Raw genomic sequence first — 21,664 nt, 5'->3', positions numbered from 1 at the left:
TGGCACATGCTCAACTGTTGTCCGTCCCTTCTACAGTGGAAAAACAGAAGCAATTCTGCAATGTAGAAGGACCAGGGTAGGGGAAAGAGAAATCTTAGCTCATACTTCACAACTAAAGTAATATCCATAGGCACAGTAAAGCACCCCCACAAGACTTTGGTTTAAAATTACCTGGCTGCACGTTACTGCTCCTTAAGGGTGGTGTTGAAAAGCATGAGACTTCTACTAGACCAAGACTTCTACTAGACCAATGCTGGATACCATCCATTTTTATGTTTTGGGGATTTATTTTTATCGAATAAGGGGGGCACGGGTGCAATTACACACTTTTGAACCTCCTTTTGTTTTTTTAAAAACCCCCACCGGATCGCCGATTCCAACCCGGGTCCCAAAAAAAAGTGCCATTAAATCAGAGGGATGAAGTTCTGAATACTACACGTGTTCAGATCAAGCCGGAATTGCGCGTTCCGGCTGTGATTTCGGAAAAAAACCCCACCCCCTCATTCGCCATGCGTGGGAGATCCTTCATGAGAGATCGCTTCGCATGGCCAATGCCCTTCGCACCACCGACTACGTTCGCCCCAGGAACAGAGAATCGAAAGCGGAGCCCAGCCCGTTTCCAGCGCATGCGCCCTATTCCTTAAAGCAGCGCCATGCTTGCCGAGCTCCCCGTCACGCCCTTTCCCCCTCCCGTCCTGCCCCCCTTCAACTCCACTCGCCTGCCAAACCATCCCATCCAATAAGCGCGAGCAAAGAGAGGCGTCAGCTCCTGTGACGTCAATTCCTCAACTCCACCTCCTTTTCGTTCCTAGGGGGAGATACGAAGCGAGCTTAGAGAGGGCACGCGCAGGAGTGCGCGCCTTTCTTTTTGTGTGACGTCACTGGCCTTCTTTCTCCGCGGCTGGGATACGAACCAATTGACGAATACGCCGAGGGTCCTCCTCCTAGTGACCTCACAAGCCCTAGCTCTTCGTCCCTCCCCCCCGCAGTTTAGGGTCTGGCAGCCAATCAAGGGCGGGGACGAGACTGCGGCCGGCCCTCCGTGACGTCCTGGGCCCGCCCCCAGCCGCCCCGAGGCGCTTGGCGGTGGGCAAGCGGAGAAGTGTCGAAGCCCATTTTGGTGCTCTTCCCATCTCCGTCGCTCTCTCCGCGGCTGGTGCTGGCGCGTTATACTTCCCCCGCCCCATCCTTCCTCCTACGTTATACTCGCGTTGTTCTCAACCATCCGACGACATGGAAAGTGCAGCGGCGGGAGCCGAGTTCAACATCCTCCTCGCGACTGACTCCTACAAGGTTGGGGGTGAAGGAAGAAGGGAGGCAGGCGGGAAGAACGATGGGTCTGAAGCGGGAGAGGGAGGGAGGAACTGGTTCTCTTCTGCACCCCCTTGCCTTCCCTTCTCTGCCTCTCAACCTTTAGGCTGGGCTGGCTGCAGGCACTGATGGGTTCCTGTGCTGGTTCCGTGCTTTCTCCCCCGATTCACAACTGCGCTGTTCCTGCGACCGCTAATTCCTCATTCTCTTCCCACCCCGTCTTTCCTGCTGCTTTATCCCAGCCAGCTCATTCGCCTGTTCAGGCACCGGGCCAGGAGGTGGCGGGGGTCTGAGGAACCTACTTAGACGGCTGCATGGCGCTGGCTGCTCGGGGCTACGTGTGTGACGGCTCGCAGGCCATGCCAATCCATAAGCGACTTGCTCGAAGGGGGTGGGGTGGGGAAAAGGTAGAGTAGGTCACAGCAGGCCAGCCAGTTTACCCTTGGTACCCCATGCACCTGGTAATAGTGGGCTTACTGCCTCCCGGCGAAAGCTCACGCTGCAATATATGTAAATCAAGGCTTTTAAAGAGTCACGAGCCTCCTGGTGCGGCAGACCGAGGCAGCAATCCTTTGAACACTTAATTGATAGAAGGTCCCATTAAAATTGGCGGGGACCGTTTCCAAGTAAGTCTGCGTTCAGTGCGCTGTAACACGGCTGCTCTTTTGGAGCAGAAGCGGCCGATCCGAAGGCTTCGGGTTGGGACTTAGAGCTATACACTTTTAGTAAAGTGTTGTTTGTTGGTCGTGATACTGATCTGTGATGGAGGACCACGAAGTGCTTGGCGTGTTGTGGGATGTGACCCAAAGATGGAAACTCGGTTTCTGGTACTGACATGGCTGGAGAGTAAGGCAAGCGATTTGGAGGGTAGCTGTCTCTCATGTGTCTCTCTCCTCTCAGAAGTTTCTAGTAAAAGTACACACGGGCAATAAGCAAGACAGAAAGTGAAACCTGTGGCAGGGAGGAGCTGGCAGGGTAGTGCTCTGGTGTGCAAGTTAATCTTTCATGTAGGCACTCAAATTCTCTATTTCAGTCATGATGAGGGGAAATCAAGGAAATAATAGTGAAACACCTGTCTCATTCAATGACTAGACCAGTACCAAGTGTTGACTAATGATGAGAAAGGGAGATGTAAATGAATTTGAGGACAGATAATCCTTTGTTGACAAGCTGGCTAAAATGTATCTGATGACCAAAGGATGAGATTTCTAAATAGCAAATAAATATTCTGTTTGAAGTATGCATGGTTCTTGCTCTCTATCTGCTGATCTGTAAAATCTCAAAGCTCTTATCTGTACTACTGGTATCGCCTAATTGTTACAAATATTGTTTAACTTGAACAGGAAAGGTACACATTTTGGGCATTAAAAATGGGTAACATTTTGCGACAGTATAGAGAAGGAGTGGGCAACTTCTCTTTTGCCACTGGTTATGCTGGCTAGGGCTGATGGAATTTGGAGGCCAAAGCATCTGGAGGGCCACCAAAACAAGGAAATCAGATTTTAATAATGGGTGAAGGCAGATAATCTCTCCCAATAGGTTTTTAATCACAGAGCTTTTGGTTGGACTCCCACTGGCTAGATAGCTGTTTTTAAGTGTGAAGTTTCTTACTAAAACTTCAATTCTGTTTAAATGTTTGAATTGTAATTGCTTCTATAGTGGTCTCCAAATTTTAATTCCCCCACACTGTTACTGCTTTTGAAATGCTTGGAGCTGGATATGCTAGTTGGCAGTAGTGTTATGAAGCCATTTCTGATGCCAATAAGATCCTCAAACAATTCAGACCAGTCATACTGTTCCTGCAACTACTGATTATGAAAGCATGCAATATATAGTCCCACTGATTTCAAGGAAAATACAGGGGAAAGTTGTGTTCCAGGGATATCACAGCCAAAGTTCTTTACTTAAAAGCTGTGCCTTTAAATTGCAAAATCCCAAAAGCTGTTCTGTGCTAGTCTTGCTGTGATTCACCTGCTGTGTCTGTTGTAGCTGTTATAATATTAGCATGTACCAGTTTACTAAGCACTTCAGGCACAATCCAGCCAGAATCAAACACTTATCTATCCCATCCATTTCAGTATGGGAATGAGCAATTCTATGCATATCTATCCCAGGTCAAGCACAGGTAACTTGTGTTTAAAACTCAACATAGTAATAACAAAGTCTAGTTTTTACAATAGTAGCCATGATAGGAAATCCTCATGAAAGCTTAGTCCATGCAAAATGTGATGCTCTTAGATTTTAAAGTTAATATAGGAAGCTGCTCTTGTACCAGTTCTGACTTTCCGTGCAACTAGTTCGGTGTTCTCTACATTGACTAGCAGCAGTACTCCAGGGCTTTTGAACAGGAGACCTTTTTGAGCCCTTCTGGAGTTGCTGGAAATTGAACCTGGCATCTTCTTAAGACAAAGGATGTGCTGTGCCAGTGAGGCGAAGTTCTTTGTGGGTGGACCTTCCTGTTAGAGTTAAAACATAATCTAGCTGTTAAAACATAAATATAATCACCAGTCTAATTGGTAAGACCTTCATACTTATGTGGCAATTATTTTTCTTCTATCTCTGATATATTTTGAAATTTTCCTGTTAAATAATAGAAGAAACAACACCATATTTGTCCAATATACTTCTGTCAATCAATAGTGAGTGGAAACACTTCAGTTACTATAATAAATCATCTTAAGCTTTATCTGGTGCTTTCAATTACTCAAAATGCTTCATGCATGTTATGTAGTTGTAAACCAGCAATTTAATTCAACATTGCCCCCTACAGAGGAAAAAGTGGTTCATCTCAGGCTATCTGGAGAGTTCTTGGTGCAAACAAGATTTGAACCACTGACTTGCTGATCCATACCACAGCCTCTCAGCTATTATTTTGAGAATATTTGATGAGAATGTTGGAAGTTCAGATTGCGTTTGGGAGAAGTCAGAAAGCTAACTTGGGAGGACTTTGTTTTCTTAGTTACAGTGGTTTTTCTTGTGGTTTTAATTCTGTTCTTATTTTTGTATTTACTATTAAATATTTTTCTTACATGGTTTTAATATCATGTTAATTAACAGAGTGACTATTCTGGGATTGAAGGATAACATTTATCTCTTAAAAATAAAATTAAGTAACTTGCTTGACAGCATAGTTAGCACAGTCAGAACCCACACACACATACACACCAAACCCCAATTGTCTAAACACTCAACCAGATAACAACCCAAAACATTTGCATGAAACTAGTGGCTGTGTTTTATGATGTGTTCAGTGCTAATTCCTGTCACTGTCTTGCAGTGGATCCTCAATACTGATTTATTTAACACCTTTAGTGTCCATACTGCACCACTTGATAGATGGAAACAGGAGCAATCTTGCATATAAGACCCATGTTCTTACAACATGCCATCCTTTCAGGTAGATTTGTGAAGAATCTCACTAGGTTGTTAGTCTTTCCCCACCACCTCACATTCTAGTTGGAAAGGAGCTAAGCGGTTCCATACTGGCTCTGGAGCAAGAGCAAGGCCTGCTCCTTCTGTAGCCAGCATTTATTTTTATTTATTTATATTGCGATGTATATCCTTTTTCCTACAAAGGGCTCAAGGCAGCTTACATCATCTCTCCTCCTCCATCTTATACCCACAACAACAACCCTGTGAGGTAGGTTGGGCTGAGAGTCTGTGACTGTCCCAAAGTCACCCAGCTGGCTCCATGGCTGAGCAGGGACTAGAACCCAGATCCTCTGAGTCCCAGTCCCATGCTCTTAACCACTATACCACACTGGTAACACAAGGTACTAGCCTCTTAGCAGACAAACAAAAAGTGTACTTCTACTATGTACACTAGTGGAAAGGGACAGAGTGATTCAGGCTTTCTATAGCCCGCTCACTTGCCTTTGTGTAGTTCTTGGTCGCCTCCAAATATGAGGGGAGGAGTGAAATGCAATTTATTATTAATATACTTTGCAAAAGTTTCTTCTTGCTGCTGTGTGTTACAGTGATTTGCTTTGCAATAACTTGTACTAGGCTGGCTTTTGAAGCAAGTATGCTAGTGAACTAAGTATAAGTTTGTAGTAATACACCTAGTTTAACCTCATAATGGATCTGATTTTATTTGTAATATAAGAGTACAGCTAAAACATAATAAGCAGCATTTACTGTAATGGAGAGGCAATTTGCAACTGGAGGTTGGAACTGAACTAATGCTTTGACATATTTTTCTGTGTGTATATATACATTAGGGATGCTTGGGTATCTGACCCCTGAGTTCTAATATTTACTTACCAAATCAACCATCTCCAGGGCTAACATGCAAATTTAATAATTAAATATATTCAGATTTTTAAATGAGAAGTTTCATGCATATCTTTTATGTCATTGATAATGTGGAAATGGAGTAGAGCAGTAAATACATCTGCAAATGTCATAAAACAGAAATAGGCAGATTCATCTATCCCTGATTTACACTGATATGCACTGGTCAAGACATATCCCCATAAAGTATCTTAACACCAAGCATTTTTAAAGTTGCAAAGTCCATATCTGTTCAAAAGCTCCTAAAAATGTGCAAGCTTTTTGTGGGCTGTTGAAATTGTGGGTTATGTTGATGTCTGAATTCAGCCAAGATAATAAACTATGGTGAATAACTCAATAGTTCCCAGCCTAACCACAAACCATGGGTTCTGTTTATTGGTTGGTTGTTCTTGACAAGCCATGGCTTGTAACATAACCCACAGTCCAGCAACCACCTGTAGTTCAATTACAACACATCCTCTGCCCTTTGATACCTCAGTGGCAGCAGTGCCAGGGGAGTGCCAGTGGGCAGCAGGTACCAGTCCTGGACATTGTCCAAAAGAGGCTGCAAATGCCTGTGCCCCTTTTGGTTTCTCTTGACAGCTGTCAAAAGAAAACAATGCAAGGGAGTTTTTGCTACAAAAACATGTTTTGGGGAAATTTACATCACCTTTATGGCAAAGTCCTCATCTCCCCTTTTACTTCCCATTCAGGCACACATTTTGCACTTTTATGTCTCAAGCCTCTAGCTCCTCAGTAGAATTCAAGAGTGCACTTCACTTCTGCTTTCTAGCTTCCTTTGTGGTTCCCTTTAAAATCAGAGTTTTTCATTGGGAACTGGTGTTTTTGCACTAGGACATAGTACTGTGTACTCAAAACTGTCTCCCATCCTCAGAGATTCATTGACTGGTAGAAAACAGAAGTAGAGAAAGTCTTAGGGATAATCTATTATGGTAATCTCAATGGTAATCTATTGAGGATTATTTAACTCATGGTGAGATAGTAGTGTGTGTGAGGTAAGGAGGGGTGGACACCGTTTTGAATATACAGTCCTTATTTGGGGGTTGTCATATGTGAAGCTGGGGAGTGTGGGTTATGTAAGGGTTAAACAACCCTCTCATAACTCATGCTTTCCAGGTTTGTATGACATGAATCAGAACTGAACATGCAAGCTGGAGCCTGCATATTCAAAATAGTGCCTGTGGGCAATGTGGTTCATCATGGATAAAAATAAACCCAGTCTTAAAAAGTATTCCAAACATCCCCAAGGCGAAACAGGGACAGCTGTTTTCTTAGCCTGGAGACATGTATCAGTACATAGAACCAAATAGAGCATGTGAGAGTAAACAAAGATACATTGATGTATACAACCTAGATTTTTATATTGGAGAGGCAATAGGGGTTTGTGGGGTGAATGACGGATTTTGGAATAGGATTTGAAGGAAGAACCAGCACTTCATAGTTTTTCTGCAAGTTGCTTAATGTTTAAAAGAAAGGATCCCCAAATTTAAGTGCTTTCAACAATTGTGACAATACAGTGGGACCCCTGTATCCACGAGGATCGGTTCCCAGCCCCCAACAGATGACTGAAACTGTGGATAGTAGCAAACACTATATACTGTACATATACATTTCTTTTTTCATAATTTCATGGACAAAAGATTCATTCTTACCACGCATTCTAGCAACCTCAACATACAATTTTTTTCTTTCCCTGTTAGCACAAGTATTTTCACTTAAAGGAAACACTTCATGGCTTAGGCGCTTTACAGCACTTTATAATTTCTCTTTTGGACCAGAGGTCCAATGTGGCTGTGTGAAACTGCAGTGACCTAGCCAGTGGATACAGGGGTTCTGCTTCATTATATTTTTTTTATAATTTACCAAGTGCTTAACCAGGGTATGGTAAGCTTCCACTGGAGCGAAATAAAAAAATAAATAAAACCCTTACACAATATTTTTGCTTGTCTTAGAAAAGCAAGCAAAGATATTGCTTGTCTGAGTTTCTCTGGGATGAGAGAGCTGCAGAATTTGAGTTGCTGCTGTGGAAGATTTGCTCCTGCTATGATAGTTTTACTACTCGAAGCAGGTCCCCCTTGACCATTATATCAAATGGGAGATTGCAGTGTTCAGGCTGTTTCAAAGTTAAAACTAATATCTTGTGTGGTGCCCAAAATTAAGGAATTGCCATTGTGGCACATACAAAATTAGTATTAAATTCAGGGCAGCCAGTCCCAGTTTAACATACTGTTATGCACTAATTACAGCTTTCAAATGCATTTCAAACATCACTCCATATCAAGTTCAAAACAAATCAATTCTCTGAATTATATAATTGTGGATAATTGTTTTTATGTGTAGGCCAACAAAGATACATAGTTTGGAGTGACCTAGCATTAGCTGGAAAATGCTAGTGAAACACCTTGCTTGTCTTCTTTTCCTATTAACATGGAGGCTTTAGTGATCAGAAGAAATTATTTAATTCAAAGGAAATGAACAAATGGACTGGTGCTGCAGTTGGTCCTTAATTTCTCAATATGTATAAGAACATTCCTCCAATCTTACTCTTGGTTAATCCAACCAATCGGCATGTAGTACTGTACTTACAATTAATGTATGTACTGATAGTTAAGCTGTATATTATTAATAATTTGGCATGGCATGTCAAACTGAAAGAATCTCTTTTCAAATAAACTAGACACTAAATCCTTCATCTGTTGTGCTGCTAATTCTGCATTGAAACCATCTAATTCAGAAACTTGAGTACTGATTTAAATAGTTCTTCTCAAAGAAGTGACTTTTATTTTGCAGTGTCGTTGAACATTTGTCTTGGCTATTTCCACTAATAAGCTGTTCTAGAGGTCTATACATAGTTTATATAAATTCAGAATTCAGCTCTACAAATGATTTATAATGCTATTGGATCAGGAAACCATACCCCCTAAATTGAAACTTAAAATCTTACTTGGGATCTCAAAATTCTGTCTTTAAAGCAAACATATAATGTGGTGAACAACAAAAGGCAAGTGTCTTTTGACATATTCATTAGGAGAAAACATAATAAGGAAACATATAATATCTAGCTTATGTGGGCAGAAGAATGATTATAATTTCAAATGGGGCATTAAAGAAGCAATAAGAAGATTGCACAGAATAGATTTAAAAAGAGAACAGAAACAGAATAATAGTTTGTCCTTTCTGGACAGCATTGATTTAGGGCCTTTGTTATATGACAGTTAAGAGTATTGGACTAGGGGCCCGAGAGATCTGAATCCTAGTCTTTCACTTGGCCATGAAGCTCAAGGGATGATTTTGGGCCAGTCATTCCCTTCCTCTTAGGCTTAACTAGCACACAGGGTTGTTGTTGTCAGGATAAAAATGTAAGCTGCCTTCAGTTCCTCACAAGAGAAAAAAAAGGCAGGAAAGAAATGTAATGTACTACTACTTGCATTTGGAACAGAGATGTACATTGCTGGCATATACTGTGTTGGCTAGTGGACTGCAATTTAACAGCCAATGTTTTCTCCACATGCTTCCATTCAAGTTGACTGACAAGAATTAGAAGAGTTATCCAACCTATTAATAAATCATATATTTGTGCCCTGCATTTAGGTCTGAGCCAGTGCAGATAAAACACAAAATTTACCAGTACTATTTTGAGTAGTTTGTTTATATAAAGATGATTATTCATTACAATACAGATTGAACTCAGAGTTTAGGATTTTTAGACCTAAAAATCTGATTGAATTTTTTTTGGTATTTTGATTTTTTGACCCTTATCAAACATTCCCTTGCAGTGTTGGAAATCCAAACACTACAGCATTGTGCTGGTGTATCAGAAACAGAGAGTGAAACTGACCAGTCTAATTCATTGCCCAAGCTGAGAGAGATGCAAAAATTAAAAAGCGTTAAGTGGTGGAAAGGAAATTTTGACTTAAAAAAAAACGTTTAATCAACAGTTTTAGTTTTTCAGGTAAGGGAAAAATCAAATGCTTTTATCTTGAAAATGTCAGAAATTCATATTTTAAATAAGCTTGGAAAACTTTCCCTGAAGAGATGCTGTCAGATTCATGTTCTCTGTGTAAAATTATCCCATTTTTAATTATATAAACTTACATTAGGAGAATGTGCCAATATAAAAGTTATTACTGAAAACTGTTTTGGTCAAATTATCAACCAAAAATATAGTTTTCTTTGTAAGCTCTTTTTGGTCATTTTTCCTGCAATTTTACTTTACTTGTAACATATAGACCTGTCCAACTCAAACAATATCATTTTATTTCCATTTTCCTGTAATGGGGAAAATACATTTAGTTTGCATCTTACCCCCACCTCCACCCCACTTATATGTAGCTCGTATGTGTAACATTGCCATTTAATATTGCCAAGAAACAAATGATGGACAGGTGAGGTCTAAAAGGAGCTTGTTTACAGACAAGGCAAAGCTTTCTAGGCTTTCAGTGCAAATAAGAAATACATGACTGTACATGGTGATGACTGTTGTGGTCATATACACGCTCCAAGAAAATAAGCGTTAGCATGCAAAATTTGTGTTATCTGTAGGAAGGGCAGAAATAATCCTGGAGACCGCTGAAACTATGGCTTCATCTCTAAAGGGATGCTGCTGCTAGATCTGACAGAGACGCTGAGTGAAAATTGACCCAACCTGTCACTTTTCACATTTGTTCAGAATCCTGGTCAGTTTCACTTCTCAATTGTGGAAAGGTTGCTGTGAAGAAGCCACATGTTAAATTGGTACAATAAAAGGGCAGTGTTGCTTGGGCAGCTGGAAACTAGTGAGAGAGCTGAACTAGTCAGAAATTAATTGCCTGTTCTATACGCTAGCAGCAAGAGAAATGCTCCTTGTTTTCCACATCTAGGAAAAGTTGAGCACTGTCAAGTTTGCCAGGCTGAGCTGGAGGCTAAAGGATGAAATTGATCTTAGCTGGAAATATATGTGGAACTGCTACTGCTTACTTTGGTTAACTACATTTTGGTATATGGTAAAATGTTTGCTCACTCATGTTTTCTTATTGTAGGTGACACATTATAAACAATATCCACCCAATACAAGCAAGGTGTATTCCTACTTTGAATGTCGTGAAAAGAAGACTGAGAACTCCAAATTCAGGAAGGTGAAATATGAGGAAACTGTTTTTTACGGGTTGCAGTACATTCTTAATAAATATTTAAAAGGTATTTAAGAATACAATTTAAAATGTATTACTTGTAAAAACATTCCATACTTTTTTGCTGAACTATTTGGTAGGAATAGGTTTAAAACTGTTTTAATTCAATCTATGCATCCACGATAACAGAAAAAGATTTTTAAATTGTAATGCACTATGGAACTATTCTAACTTCTGAATTAATTGCTCCCAGTTACCTAAATGTGTCTTGCATGAAAATTGCTGTCTCAGAGAAATCATCTTGCTGTGTATTATCTATCTAGTAAAGTAGTGGTTCTTCCTGCATTTTAGGCCGGAGCCAATCCCACCCCTTCTTCTGAAGGTCTTTAACTAGATGCAATAAATCTGCAACACATGTTTTATACATCCTATGCACAGTCAGACAAGGAAAAATATGTCGTATGACTTTTAGCAATCTTTTGCTACCCATGGTGGCAGAAACATGCTGGGAATTTTAGAACATTTTTGTCTAAACACACAGAGCTTTGTTATCATTGTGATAAATTATAAATTGGGATACATGCTGTCGTCAGGTGAACTGAACATAAATGTTCAGATACTGAAAAATGAGAATTAAAGAATAAACCAAGCAGAGCAATATGGCTGTTTGTCACTGGATTCACTTTCAAAAAGAAAGACCATGTAATGTAAACTTTGCATATGTTGGTTTTTGACATGCATTTTTAAACATGTCAGAACTTGCTTTAAATAGCTTTTAAAAATGTGGCAAAGGATCTCTTTTCTACCTGTTTTAACTATTGGCTAAATTTAAGGCTTATGTGTAAAATTAATTCCGTGGAAGAGAGACAAGATGTAAAATTTAAAGGTTTTCTCCTTCTCTGTTTCTTCACTTATCCCAGTGGCTTAAATGGTCCCTTCCAATTTTATGGTTCTGCGTAATGTAATAGAAGATGCTATATTAATGTTATGCTCTTTATTTACTGGAATATGTTGCTGCAGTGTTGATATCCAAATATTTCTACTTACTATTTTGGGTGGGGACCTCAAGATTGGGTCCAAATCTGGTCCTCCTGGATTTCCCAGAAAGCCATGCCCCATTGCCAGGGCCTCATTCTCTTCCCCCACCGCTCATCATTGGTGGTTTCCTTGGGCTTGTGCATTCCTTGCCCTCATTCTAAATGCTGAAATGCTTCTTGTAAAGTTTAGGAACTGGCAACAAGAATGTTAAGCTACAATATGCTGGTAATTTTGTCTTTAGCACCATCACTATAGGAATATAGTTTCCAAGAGCGTCTTCAAAATGGAATTCAGTCCCCTCAACTAAAAGATTTTCCCCACTCCTGTAGTATCTAATATTTAAGAGGCCACAGTTCTGCTATGTCTAAAAGAGATGGTGGATCATTTGTCGCCAAGCCCTAATATTCCACACTTGTGCAATGCGTGAATGGTAAAACGTTAGCTCTCTAGCTGCTCCTGGATGAGGCAGATGATCTAGATCCCATTTCAGTCTGACTTCAGGCCTGGATATAGGATAGTGAGAGTTTTGATTGCCTTGGATGATCTACACTAAGGAGCTAGACAAGGGAATGTTTTCCTTTTAGTTCTGCTAGATCTCTCTGTAGATTTCAGTACTTTTGCCCATGATAAGCTTTTTGTATAATCTAGCTGGGATGGCATTTGGAAGCACCATTTTGTGGCAGGTCCAATCTTTCCTAGAGGCACATTCTAAGATAAAGGTGCTGGGGAAATTCCTGTTCAGCTGTTCAACAGCTACATTTTATTTACCTTCTTGTTTTCCTGTTTTGATGTCTTGTATTTTGCTGCTGCTAAGTCTAAGAAAACTACCTCCAAATAACTTGGACAAATATGTGTTGAATCTAAAGCATAGTGTTCGTTTTTAGTGTGATATTTATGAAAAGCCCTCTTGTGGAGCCTTCTGGTTTATCACGTTGACCCCTGCAACTGCAGGAATAATAATAGCCTCCTTTGTGTAACATGGACTACAGCGAACTTTTTTCTGTTGGCATGCAGCTGTCTTCCTTAGATCATCATTTTCATACTGATCAGTCTAATGCCCAGTGTTTGAATCTTAGGAACAATATTGGGGCAATCTTTTTCTCATAATATGGGGGTAACCAAGCATAAAACATAAGATTTACTATGTGAAAATTACAGCCTGCTCTTGATCACTTTACATTGCTGTCATAATTCTCTTATTTCAGATGGTTACTTACAATTAGTGATAAGCATGACTATTTTGCATTGGACCCTGTTAGTAAAACATAGATTTGGATGTACGTCCAATTTTAACCAATTTATTCTGCTTTGAAATAAGCAGTCTTTTGTGAACAAGGTGCATACATCCCTATTCTGTCCATGTTTACTTGGAAGTAAATCTTACTGAGTTCAATAGGATATATTTCTAGTTGCAGCATAAATCTGTTACTAGACCAGAAAAAATTGCCCTGGCCAGGGTCAAGAATTTTTCATACATAATTTAGTCAGCTGCATAAAGTCAGCTCTATAAAACACTAAATGATCATGCCCAAACCGCTTTGAGTAGGCATTCTTATGTTTCAGTAGGTACTTGTATACTGTTATCAGACAACTTAAGTTGTTTCTCATCACAGGCAAAGTGGTAACCAAAGAGAAAATTCAGGAAGCCAAAGAGGTATACAAGGAACACTTTCAAGATGATGTCTTCAATGAAACAGGGTGGAACTACATTCTTGAGGTAAAAATAAATTCAGTGAACTCTTACATTTAGGAAAACTTTTTAAAAGTTAGCTGTCGGCTGTGGGGTCTCAGTTGGCAAATGCTTAGTTTTTAAATTCAGTTTGATAGGGCTAGCAGGTATTATTGTATGGAAGAAACATCCAAAGAATAAAGCAATAATTATCCTTTCAAATTTTAAGTAAGGATTTTCAGGTAAGAGGGATTAGTTGTCCCATTCAAAAATGTGTGGGAATTGGGCAAATTTGGTGGGCCAGTTTACATGTAGAAAATAAAGGATGATGACTTCTCACAAAGCTTTATTTGTGCTATGAGTGAATAACTCATGGCAATTTCTGCGTAGCTGGTAGTATAAGAAAATGAGTTGCATCTTAAACATTATGCTCCTTAAAGCCAGAAGTGAGTTGACAGTTTTTCTAATGGATCTGTATCTGCTTATGCCTTCCTAAAGAAGCACATTCCACCTTTTGAAACTGGTACTCCAAATTCCTTTTCAAAATCACCATTTTAGTGTTCAAGTGGCATTATGTCTCCTAGACAAGTTGTGGGTTTGAGCCTTGTTAATATGGAGTAATTGCCAGTATTATAACTGAAAGGAGAAGGAAATATGAGGAGGTAAATGTGTGAATTGTTACCTGTAGTGCTGTTTGACTCAAGCCAGACAGTTTTGTAGTAATGGCTTTGAGCAACTTGAGTTAAATGAATAAACTATCATAAAAACTTCAATTGATACTAAAATCTATTTATTAAATCTAATAAAATAAATAGTATTTGACTACTTCCAAATAATTATTGTATATTTTTTTCTTTATATAATAGAAATATGAAGGGTGTCTGCCTATAGAAATAAAGGCTGTTCCTGAAGGCTGTGTAATTCCCAGAGGAAATGTACTTTTCACTGTTGAAAACACTGATCCAGACTGTTACTGGCTAACAAACTGGATTGAAGTAAGTAATGAAAAGCAATGAAAAATTGCCTCTCTGTTATTGAGAGAACTTTCTAGCTTATTGGCTTCCACTTTCCATCAGACTCACTTGTATATTTGAAGCCACCTTAAGGATGCCATTCTGTCCTCTGAAAGGAGCCAGAAGAGAAATACATAATTAAAAACAAGTTATGGTAATGCTGTTGTGCTCCTGTACTTTTAGGCTGCAATTTTACAGTGACAAATCAGTTTTCAAAAGGCATTGTATTAATGTGCTTGAGCCGCCTAACCCCACCCTGCAGTTATCTCTTGTACAACATGTATATTGTGTTCCCTGACTCATAAACTGCTTAATTCCACATTCTGGGGTTGCAAGTCACTTTAGCCATGTTCAGCACAAGGTAGTGCCAAGGAAGCTGTGTGCACAGCTGAATGGAGAGACTATGAGTCCAGGACTGGTGGTTCTTTTAGGCTATGTATATGGTGCACTTTCTTGCTTCTGCCCAAAGGTCAACTGCAGGCTATCAGTTGCTAAGAAGACTATCAAAAGCCACTGGTCCTGATGGCTATATGCTTTATCAGGATCAGAGGCAGCATGCCTGTGTACGCCAGCTGCATAGGCAGAATGGTGCTGTTGCACTCATCCTTCTTGTGAGGTCCTTTTGGCAGCTGGCTGGCCACTCTGTGAACAGAATCTGTACTCAATGGACCATTGGTCTGATTCAGCATGGCTTATGTTCCTGTGATAGTCACATGTATATCCTTGCATACAGCAGTTTGGCAGGCTCCATTTCTGGTTCCTAAGTAAGAGAAGTGGTAACAGGAAAGTGGTTTTCATGTCTTTTTCTGCTGCGTTGAGGTGATGATCATGGGGAAAGATTAATCATTGCTGCCCCCGCCACCCACGGACAGTGACCTGGTTTGCATAGAATTATACCCATTGGTTTAAAAACAAGAGAACTGCTCAGGACTGCTGCCTGCAGTTTGCCTGCCTCTTTGCTTTTTACTGTGCAACCTAGGATCACTCCTTTGTAGATTGTGAAATGTGATGTCTAAACCCAGACTACAGAGCTGCTTACAGGTAAACAATCCAGCAGTTAACCTATGGCATGCTGTTTGGTTAACAATTGGATTTTTTAAGGTGTGAAACAACCTAGTGGTCTGGGTTTGGATATCATGCACCACAACCTGAGAAAGAGCCGATTGTGGATTGTAAGGTAAATGTGAAAGAGACAGGTGCAGTCTCTCTTGCTTATGCACTACAAACCATAATTTTTTAACCAATGGGTTTCTATGTATGAATGGCCACCACCTACCCACACAACCATATATATAGCAGCAGTAGTGGAACAATAGAAATATGGGTGGGTGGAAATAATTCCTCCAAGAGGAAAGGTTATAATATCTAGGGCTCTTTAGGTAAGGTAAAAGGAGTGTGGTAGAGGTGTATATACAGTGGGAGCAGGGAGAGGTCTGTTGTGGTTACTAGTCACTACAGCTTATGAGTATTACCTTTGGTATGCTGGTGTAGAGCGGTCGCTGTGAAACATGAACAGGATGATGCTATTCCACTCATATCCTGTTGCTGGGATTCTCATAGGCATCTTGTTGGCTATTGTGGGAGTTGTACTCTGGGCTAAATAACACTTCACTCTGATCCAGCAGAGTTCTTCAGTTCTTATGAATAGGATCGCTTGTGCATATAATAAATACTGCCATATCTAATGAGATTGCTATGTTGCAGATTACGTTTTCCTTCAGCATTTCACTTTCCCCTGTTTATAGTTACCTTGGATCCAAGGATTGGTGTCTTCGCTCCTATTCATGGCCAATTTTATCTTTTCATAGACTATTCTTGTTCAGTCATGGTATCCAATCACAGTAGCCACAAACTCCAGAGAACAAAAGAAGATATTGGCAAAATACCTACTTGAAACATCAGGCAGTTTAGAAGGACTGGAATACAAACTACATGACTTTGGTTATAGAGGGGTCTCTTCACAAGAGGTAGTACTTGGTTTTTATTAAATGTGAAGTCTTTCTTGCAGAGCAATGCATACTGACAAGTGAAAATAGTGAATGTAATGACTGATTTTGTATGATACAACAACCCACCCAGGCAATACAGCGGATTGGTCATTTTGCAAAATACCCACAATGAGCCTGACAGTAAATTGGGTACCTCCTGCTTTTCTCTGGTCGTATCCCAGGAGACACTGCAAGGACAAATGAATCTCCTGACAGCATTGAGACTCTACAGCTTGATGCAGCGGTCAGGGTCCTTGCTATGCTATGTGAACTTGTGCCTGGATGATGCAACTGGGTTGGCATCCAGCCTCAGCTGGAGCAACATGCAGGGGGTAGCCCCATGCATGTTGCCTCAGCTAAGGCTGGAATTTGACCGTATTGCACTTCAGGGCACAAATCCTGCTTGTACTGTGGGGACAAAGAAGAATAAGAAAGTTGCCTTTGCCCCAGTAAGGCAAACAGGGAGGGCAGGGGAACTGATTGTAAGTCCCACCTCCTGAGATGCTTGGCTCTAGCACCAAGCAAGCTACCATATCCTGCCTGAGAGGTCTACTCTCAGGAAGGAGGCAGGAGTGCCCAGTCTGCTCTACACTGCTGTCTCAACCATGGGGCAGGACTGCATAGCAGTTGTGCATCAGCAACTGGAGAAGTTTATTCCAAGCCACTGACAAGGAGGACCTGTTCCTATGTGCTGAAGTAGTACACATACCTTCAGCCAGGAGAGCAGAACCCCAGCTATCTTTACCAGCAGCTTGAGAGATTTCCTCTTGAGGTGTTGGCATGCATGGCTATTCTGCAAAAAGAAGCTTCTGCCAGTGCTGCTTGGGTACTTTGGAGGCTGCTGTCGGCAAATCTTATCAGGCAGCTGCTGGTGATCGTGCAGCTCCTGCCAAATGGCTTGCTGGCTGTTCGAACTCATCCACAGCAGGGCATATTGTCTGGGTTTGGTCAATTTAACAACCCTAGAACAGTTTATAGGTTCTCAGGTTGGGTTATTTAGGAAAACAAACAAACAAACCTGGGTGACCAAGGCTGTGTTCACAGAACTCGGCAACCCACCAGTGCTAACAAATGATGGAGGGTTTTCATGTCATATGGATCCAGTCAGTGAGACAATTTTGGCACCTCCTCTAATTCACTCTGTTTCATATAAAGTTCACTTGAAAACAGGAATTTATTAAACTTGATCACCATGTACTATGTTGTCTTTTTTCTTACAACTTCATATATTATTTACAATGTCTTATAGCTGCTAATTGTAAAACTGGAGAATCATTTGGAATTATTGTGCATTAAAACAATTTTGGTTGATTGTACTTGTAATTCAATGTGTTCTTCTCAGACTGCAGGAATAGGAGCCTCTGCGCATTTGGTGAACTTTAAAGGAACTGATACAGTAGCAGGAATTGCTTTGATTAAGAAATACTATGGAACAAAAGACCCTGTGCCGGGCTATTCTATTCCAGCTGCTGAACATAGGTAACTTTGTATTATCTTGACATTTTATATGTAGCATCCCCATTCTTCCTACATTTGCAATCAAGTTGGATTAGTTGAAGCTGTGGTCCTACTGCAGGTATGAATACCATAACAAATATCCTATTTTAATTCTTTTAAAAAGCTAATATGCATAAAATTGTAACAGTTAATCAGCAGAATTATGATACCAAGTAGCAGCAAGTCCCTACTGATTCTGCTGTTAGCATCCAATTTTCTACATGCCGTTGTTTTGCATTATTGGAATATGCAGTGGGGTGTTAACTTCAGTAGTTGCAAAGTTCCATGTAAGGAGTTAAATGTTAAATTTGGTATACTTAGTATGTTCCTTTTTTTAGGCAGTGTCCACATCATATGATGAGGGTTATTAAAGGAGTAATGGCTGGTCTGCTATTTTTAATTAAGAATTGAACACCTCCTTTGTGAACATATTTAATTTTTCTATCACCTATTAAATTCTTCAACAATAATGTTAAAAAATCCTGCATTTGTAAGTAGAGGAGCATGTTGTAGACTTGCATTGCTTTAGCATAGTACAAGGGGTGTGGTGTTCAATCTGTTAGAAATCAATCTGTTAACACCGTAATAACTTGTAGGTAGAATTCATAGAAAAGGAGCAGTGGATGGCTAAACTAATTCTGATGTCGAGGTTTTTACCTATATTTAGCATTTCCAGTTCCTTTTAATACTCCATAAAGTTTCTTTATTTAGGTATTCAAAAGATAAAATTGTTTTTCCATCTGTTCCTGGATTGAGGGTACTGTACTTAAGGGTACACTACAACAGTTCTTGCACTGTTAGAGAGGCTATGGGTACTATTGTCAAATGCTGTTTCGTGTATATAGAAAGAATATAGTGGGGGCAATAATGTACCATAAAATTGGTATTTACTCTGATCAGTTACACAACTGCCATGAAGCAATCACACCAAGTATGTGACTATAAATCCTGTAGCTTAGGTGGAGAACCTCTAACGTCTGGGTCCTGCCATCCAAGTTTGGCCATTAGGGTTTCCCTGATGGTTATGCCCCCTTTTCCTGTCTATACGCCTTTCTCTGACAATGAACATTGGTTGTTTCCTGGCTTTTGCATCATTTTTCCATTGTAAAAAGTTGACAGACTAAGACTTGCCTACATTCAGTAGAAGTGTCAAGTGCATGTCATTATTTTTGGTGTTTGGCCTTGCCTTCTATGTTTTCGGCCCATATCCATACCACTACTGGAATGTATTTCCCTTCCCACCTGCTGAGAACTTATCTGAAGTTGAACTCATCACTTAAGCTTAAAGAAGTTCCTTCATCCTTCATGTCGCTTATCTGTCTTTTAACTACAGATTATTGTATTGTTGAATAAAAAGCGTCTTCTGTCATGTGACCCAAAATCTGGTCCTTGCTATCATTCATCCAGAATATATGCTAGTCTTGACATCCTGTTTGCTTGCACTGCTTCCAGAATGTTAATTATTCTACTGCATTCCCTACTACTAAAGTGCCTGAGAGAACTTGCTTCAATATATGGGCTTCCCTGGAACTGGTTTTATTAAGCTATATATTCAGCATTAGTCCTTTTTTCTGAAGAAATCTGAATATGCTATAGAGGCGGATAGATTAAATGTAAATATAATGTTCCTGGCCTAATTTATCTTGGTATTCAGGCAGCTTGCATGTATACATGCAATCGATCTTTGGCTGAACATTATTCCTGCTACTTGGCTTCTGCCCCCTCAGGTTATTTTGGGGTAACCAAAAATAGTGAAGACAGTGAAGATCCTAGTTGAAGACAATGGCTAAAACCTTCTCATATGAGTGAAAACAGCATGTATACTTGCAACATTTTAGAAACCCCCACTGACCGAAACCCATACAAGTTTATGGTTTAATAGAAGTAGCATAAAGAATATGAATCACTGTATTTGCATAAGAATAGATTACAGTTGCATAATGCAATAATACAATGCTCAAAGAGAAATACACACATGGGCGTATATGCAAACTCCTGAACCAAGTTAATAAAAATTTCCTGTTCTTCTAGTACTATAACAGCTTGGGGGAAAGACCATGAAAAAGATGCTTTTGAACACATTGTGACACAGTTTTCTTCAGTGCCTGTATCTGTGGTCAGTGACAGTTACGACATTTACAATGCTTGTGAAAAAATATGGGGCGAGGATTTAAGGCATTTAATTGAATCAAGAAGTGCAGAAGCTCCACTGATTATTAGGCCAGATTCAGGAAACCCTCTTGACACTGTGCTAAAGGTAATGGCTTAAAACTTATCTTCTGATTTTGACCTTAATGAATGGTGTTCTTAAGGAAGAACTTGTTTTTTTTTTTTTTTTAATCTAATTGGTTGGACTCTGACTTGGTTGCATGCAGCTGTACTGCCAGGGATGCAGAGAGTTTCCTGCCCTCTCCTCCCCATGGAAGCTCCCCTACTTCCTCAAGAGAATCTTGTTGAACGGGGTATGATATGGGTAGAAGGGGGAGTCCACAAAAATTGGGTAGAAGCACCTTTCCTGCAGTTCCAGAGCCATGCATCCCAGTATCCAGTTTCAGCTGTGATCCCATCATTTTAATCCTGCTCATCCTTTTAGTGAGCTGCTCATGAAGTGATTATTGTTCTTCCCTTCCACTCCCAACTATCATGGCTTAGGTAGTGAAAAGATTATCTGAGTTAAGTGAACTGTGAGTTAGTATCTTCTCTGCATAGTAGTGGTCTCTTTTAAGCTGTAATAGAAGGGGCATATGGCATTCCTAAACTCATCTGTTTCCAGAACTGGAGTTTAGAAAGGCAGTGTTCTGAATATTCTCCGGAATGTTGGAATTTCAGGTTTGGCTTTCAGAAATTCAGATCACAGAAATGCTTTGCATGTATGGCACTTCTGCTTAGCCAATGAAAGTTAATGATTTCAGTTTACTAACACAATTGGAGTGTTTGATAACTTCAGCAGAAACATTTATGATTATTTATCATCAAGAACAAATATGAATTTATCTGGTTTGTTTAAATTAGCATCGGCCCCAGCAGGCAGATGCTATATAATGTAAATACCTTCCTGAAAGTAGATTTGCAGTTGTATTTATTTGCTTTAAAATATTTATGTAGTCTGCCTTTCCAAGTTCAAAGAAGCATACAGCAATTTTTTATAATTTATATAATAAAACTAAAAGTGAACACCAAAACCACGAATATTAAAGCATAACATAAGAACATGAGAAGAACACATCTCCCCACCCCCCTCCCACCCCCATCCAAGCAATGGAGGCTGATTGGTTTTACAAAAATATCTGAGGGCCAGGAGGGAAGAATACCAATAAAACCTCCTGAGTGAAGGACTTTCAACAAAGTAGTATTGAATAAATGACATCTGGAGAATTGCTATCTGTTGAGGATCCAGTATTGAAATCTTGGTTGGCTTTTAATATCTCAGTCTGGTCTCTGCTTCTAGACATAGGGAGCTGCCTTACACCACGTTAGGCCACTGGTTCATGTACCTCAGTAGTGGGCCAGATATGGATTTCCAGGCCTCACAGTGTGTATCACCTGATTTTCCCCAGGTCACACCCCCTTACCAGCCCCACTCCAGGTTATGAATATTATTTACTCTGTCCTAGAGCTACAAAGTTGAAGGAGGGAACACTGCACAAGTTGTAGAATGGGAATGCCTGAATACAAGTATTTGAATGGTGGTTGTCAAGAGTCATATCTATAACTGCCTACTTTTGGTTCTGGATCCACCCAGTTTTG

At 40.1% G+C, this 21,664-nt stretch overlaps 1 protein-coding gene across 1 annotated transcript in view; it reads left to right on the top strand.

Moving 5' to 3' along the window:
* The first annotated feature begins 1,074 nt into the window (after positions 1–1,074).
* Positions 1,075–21,664, top strand: part of NAMPT (nicotinamide phosphoribosyltransferase) — a 33,434-nt gene continuing 12,844 nt past the window's right edge. The window contains exons 1-7 of the mRNA XM_044423332.1: positions 1,075–1,293; positions 10,623–10,779; positions 13,364–13,467; positions 14,286–14,414; positions 16,241–16,399; positions 17,763–17,899; positions 19,949–20,174. Of these exons, the coding sequence (XP_044279267.1) occupies positions 1,234–1,293; positions 10,623–10,779; positions 13,364–13,467; positions 14,286–14,414; positions 16,241–16,399; positions 17,763–17,899; positions 19,949–20,174 (972 nt within the window). The 5' untranslated portion in view covers positions 1,075–1,233. The remainder of the gene's footprint in view (positions 1,294–10,622; positions 10,780–13,363; positions 13,468–14,285; positions 14,415–16,240; positions 16,400–17,762; positions 17,900–19,948; positions 20,175–21,664) is intronic.

This window comes from Varanus komodoensis, unplaced genomic scaffold (assembly GCF_004798865.1).
Source record: "Varanus komodoensis strain SLA01 unplaced genomic scaffold, ASM479886v1 scaffold13_3, whole genome shotgun sequence".
NCBI lineage: Eukaryota > Metazoa > Chordata > Lepidosauria > Squamata > Varanidae > Varanus > Varanus komodoensis.
This window is presented reverse-complemented; position numbering and strand designations above follow the sequence as displayed.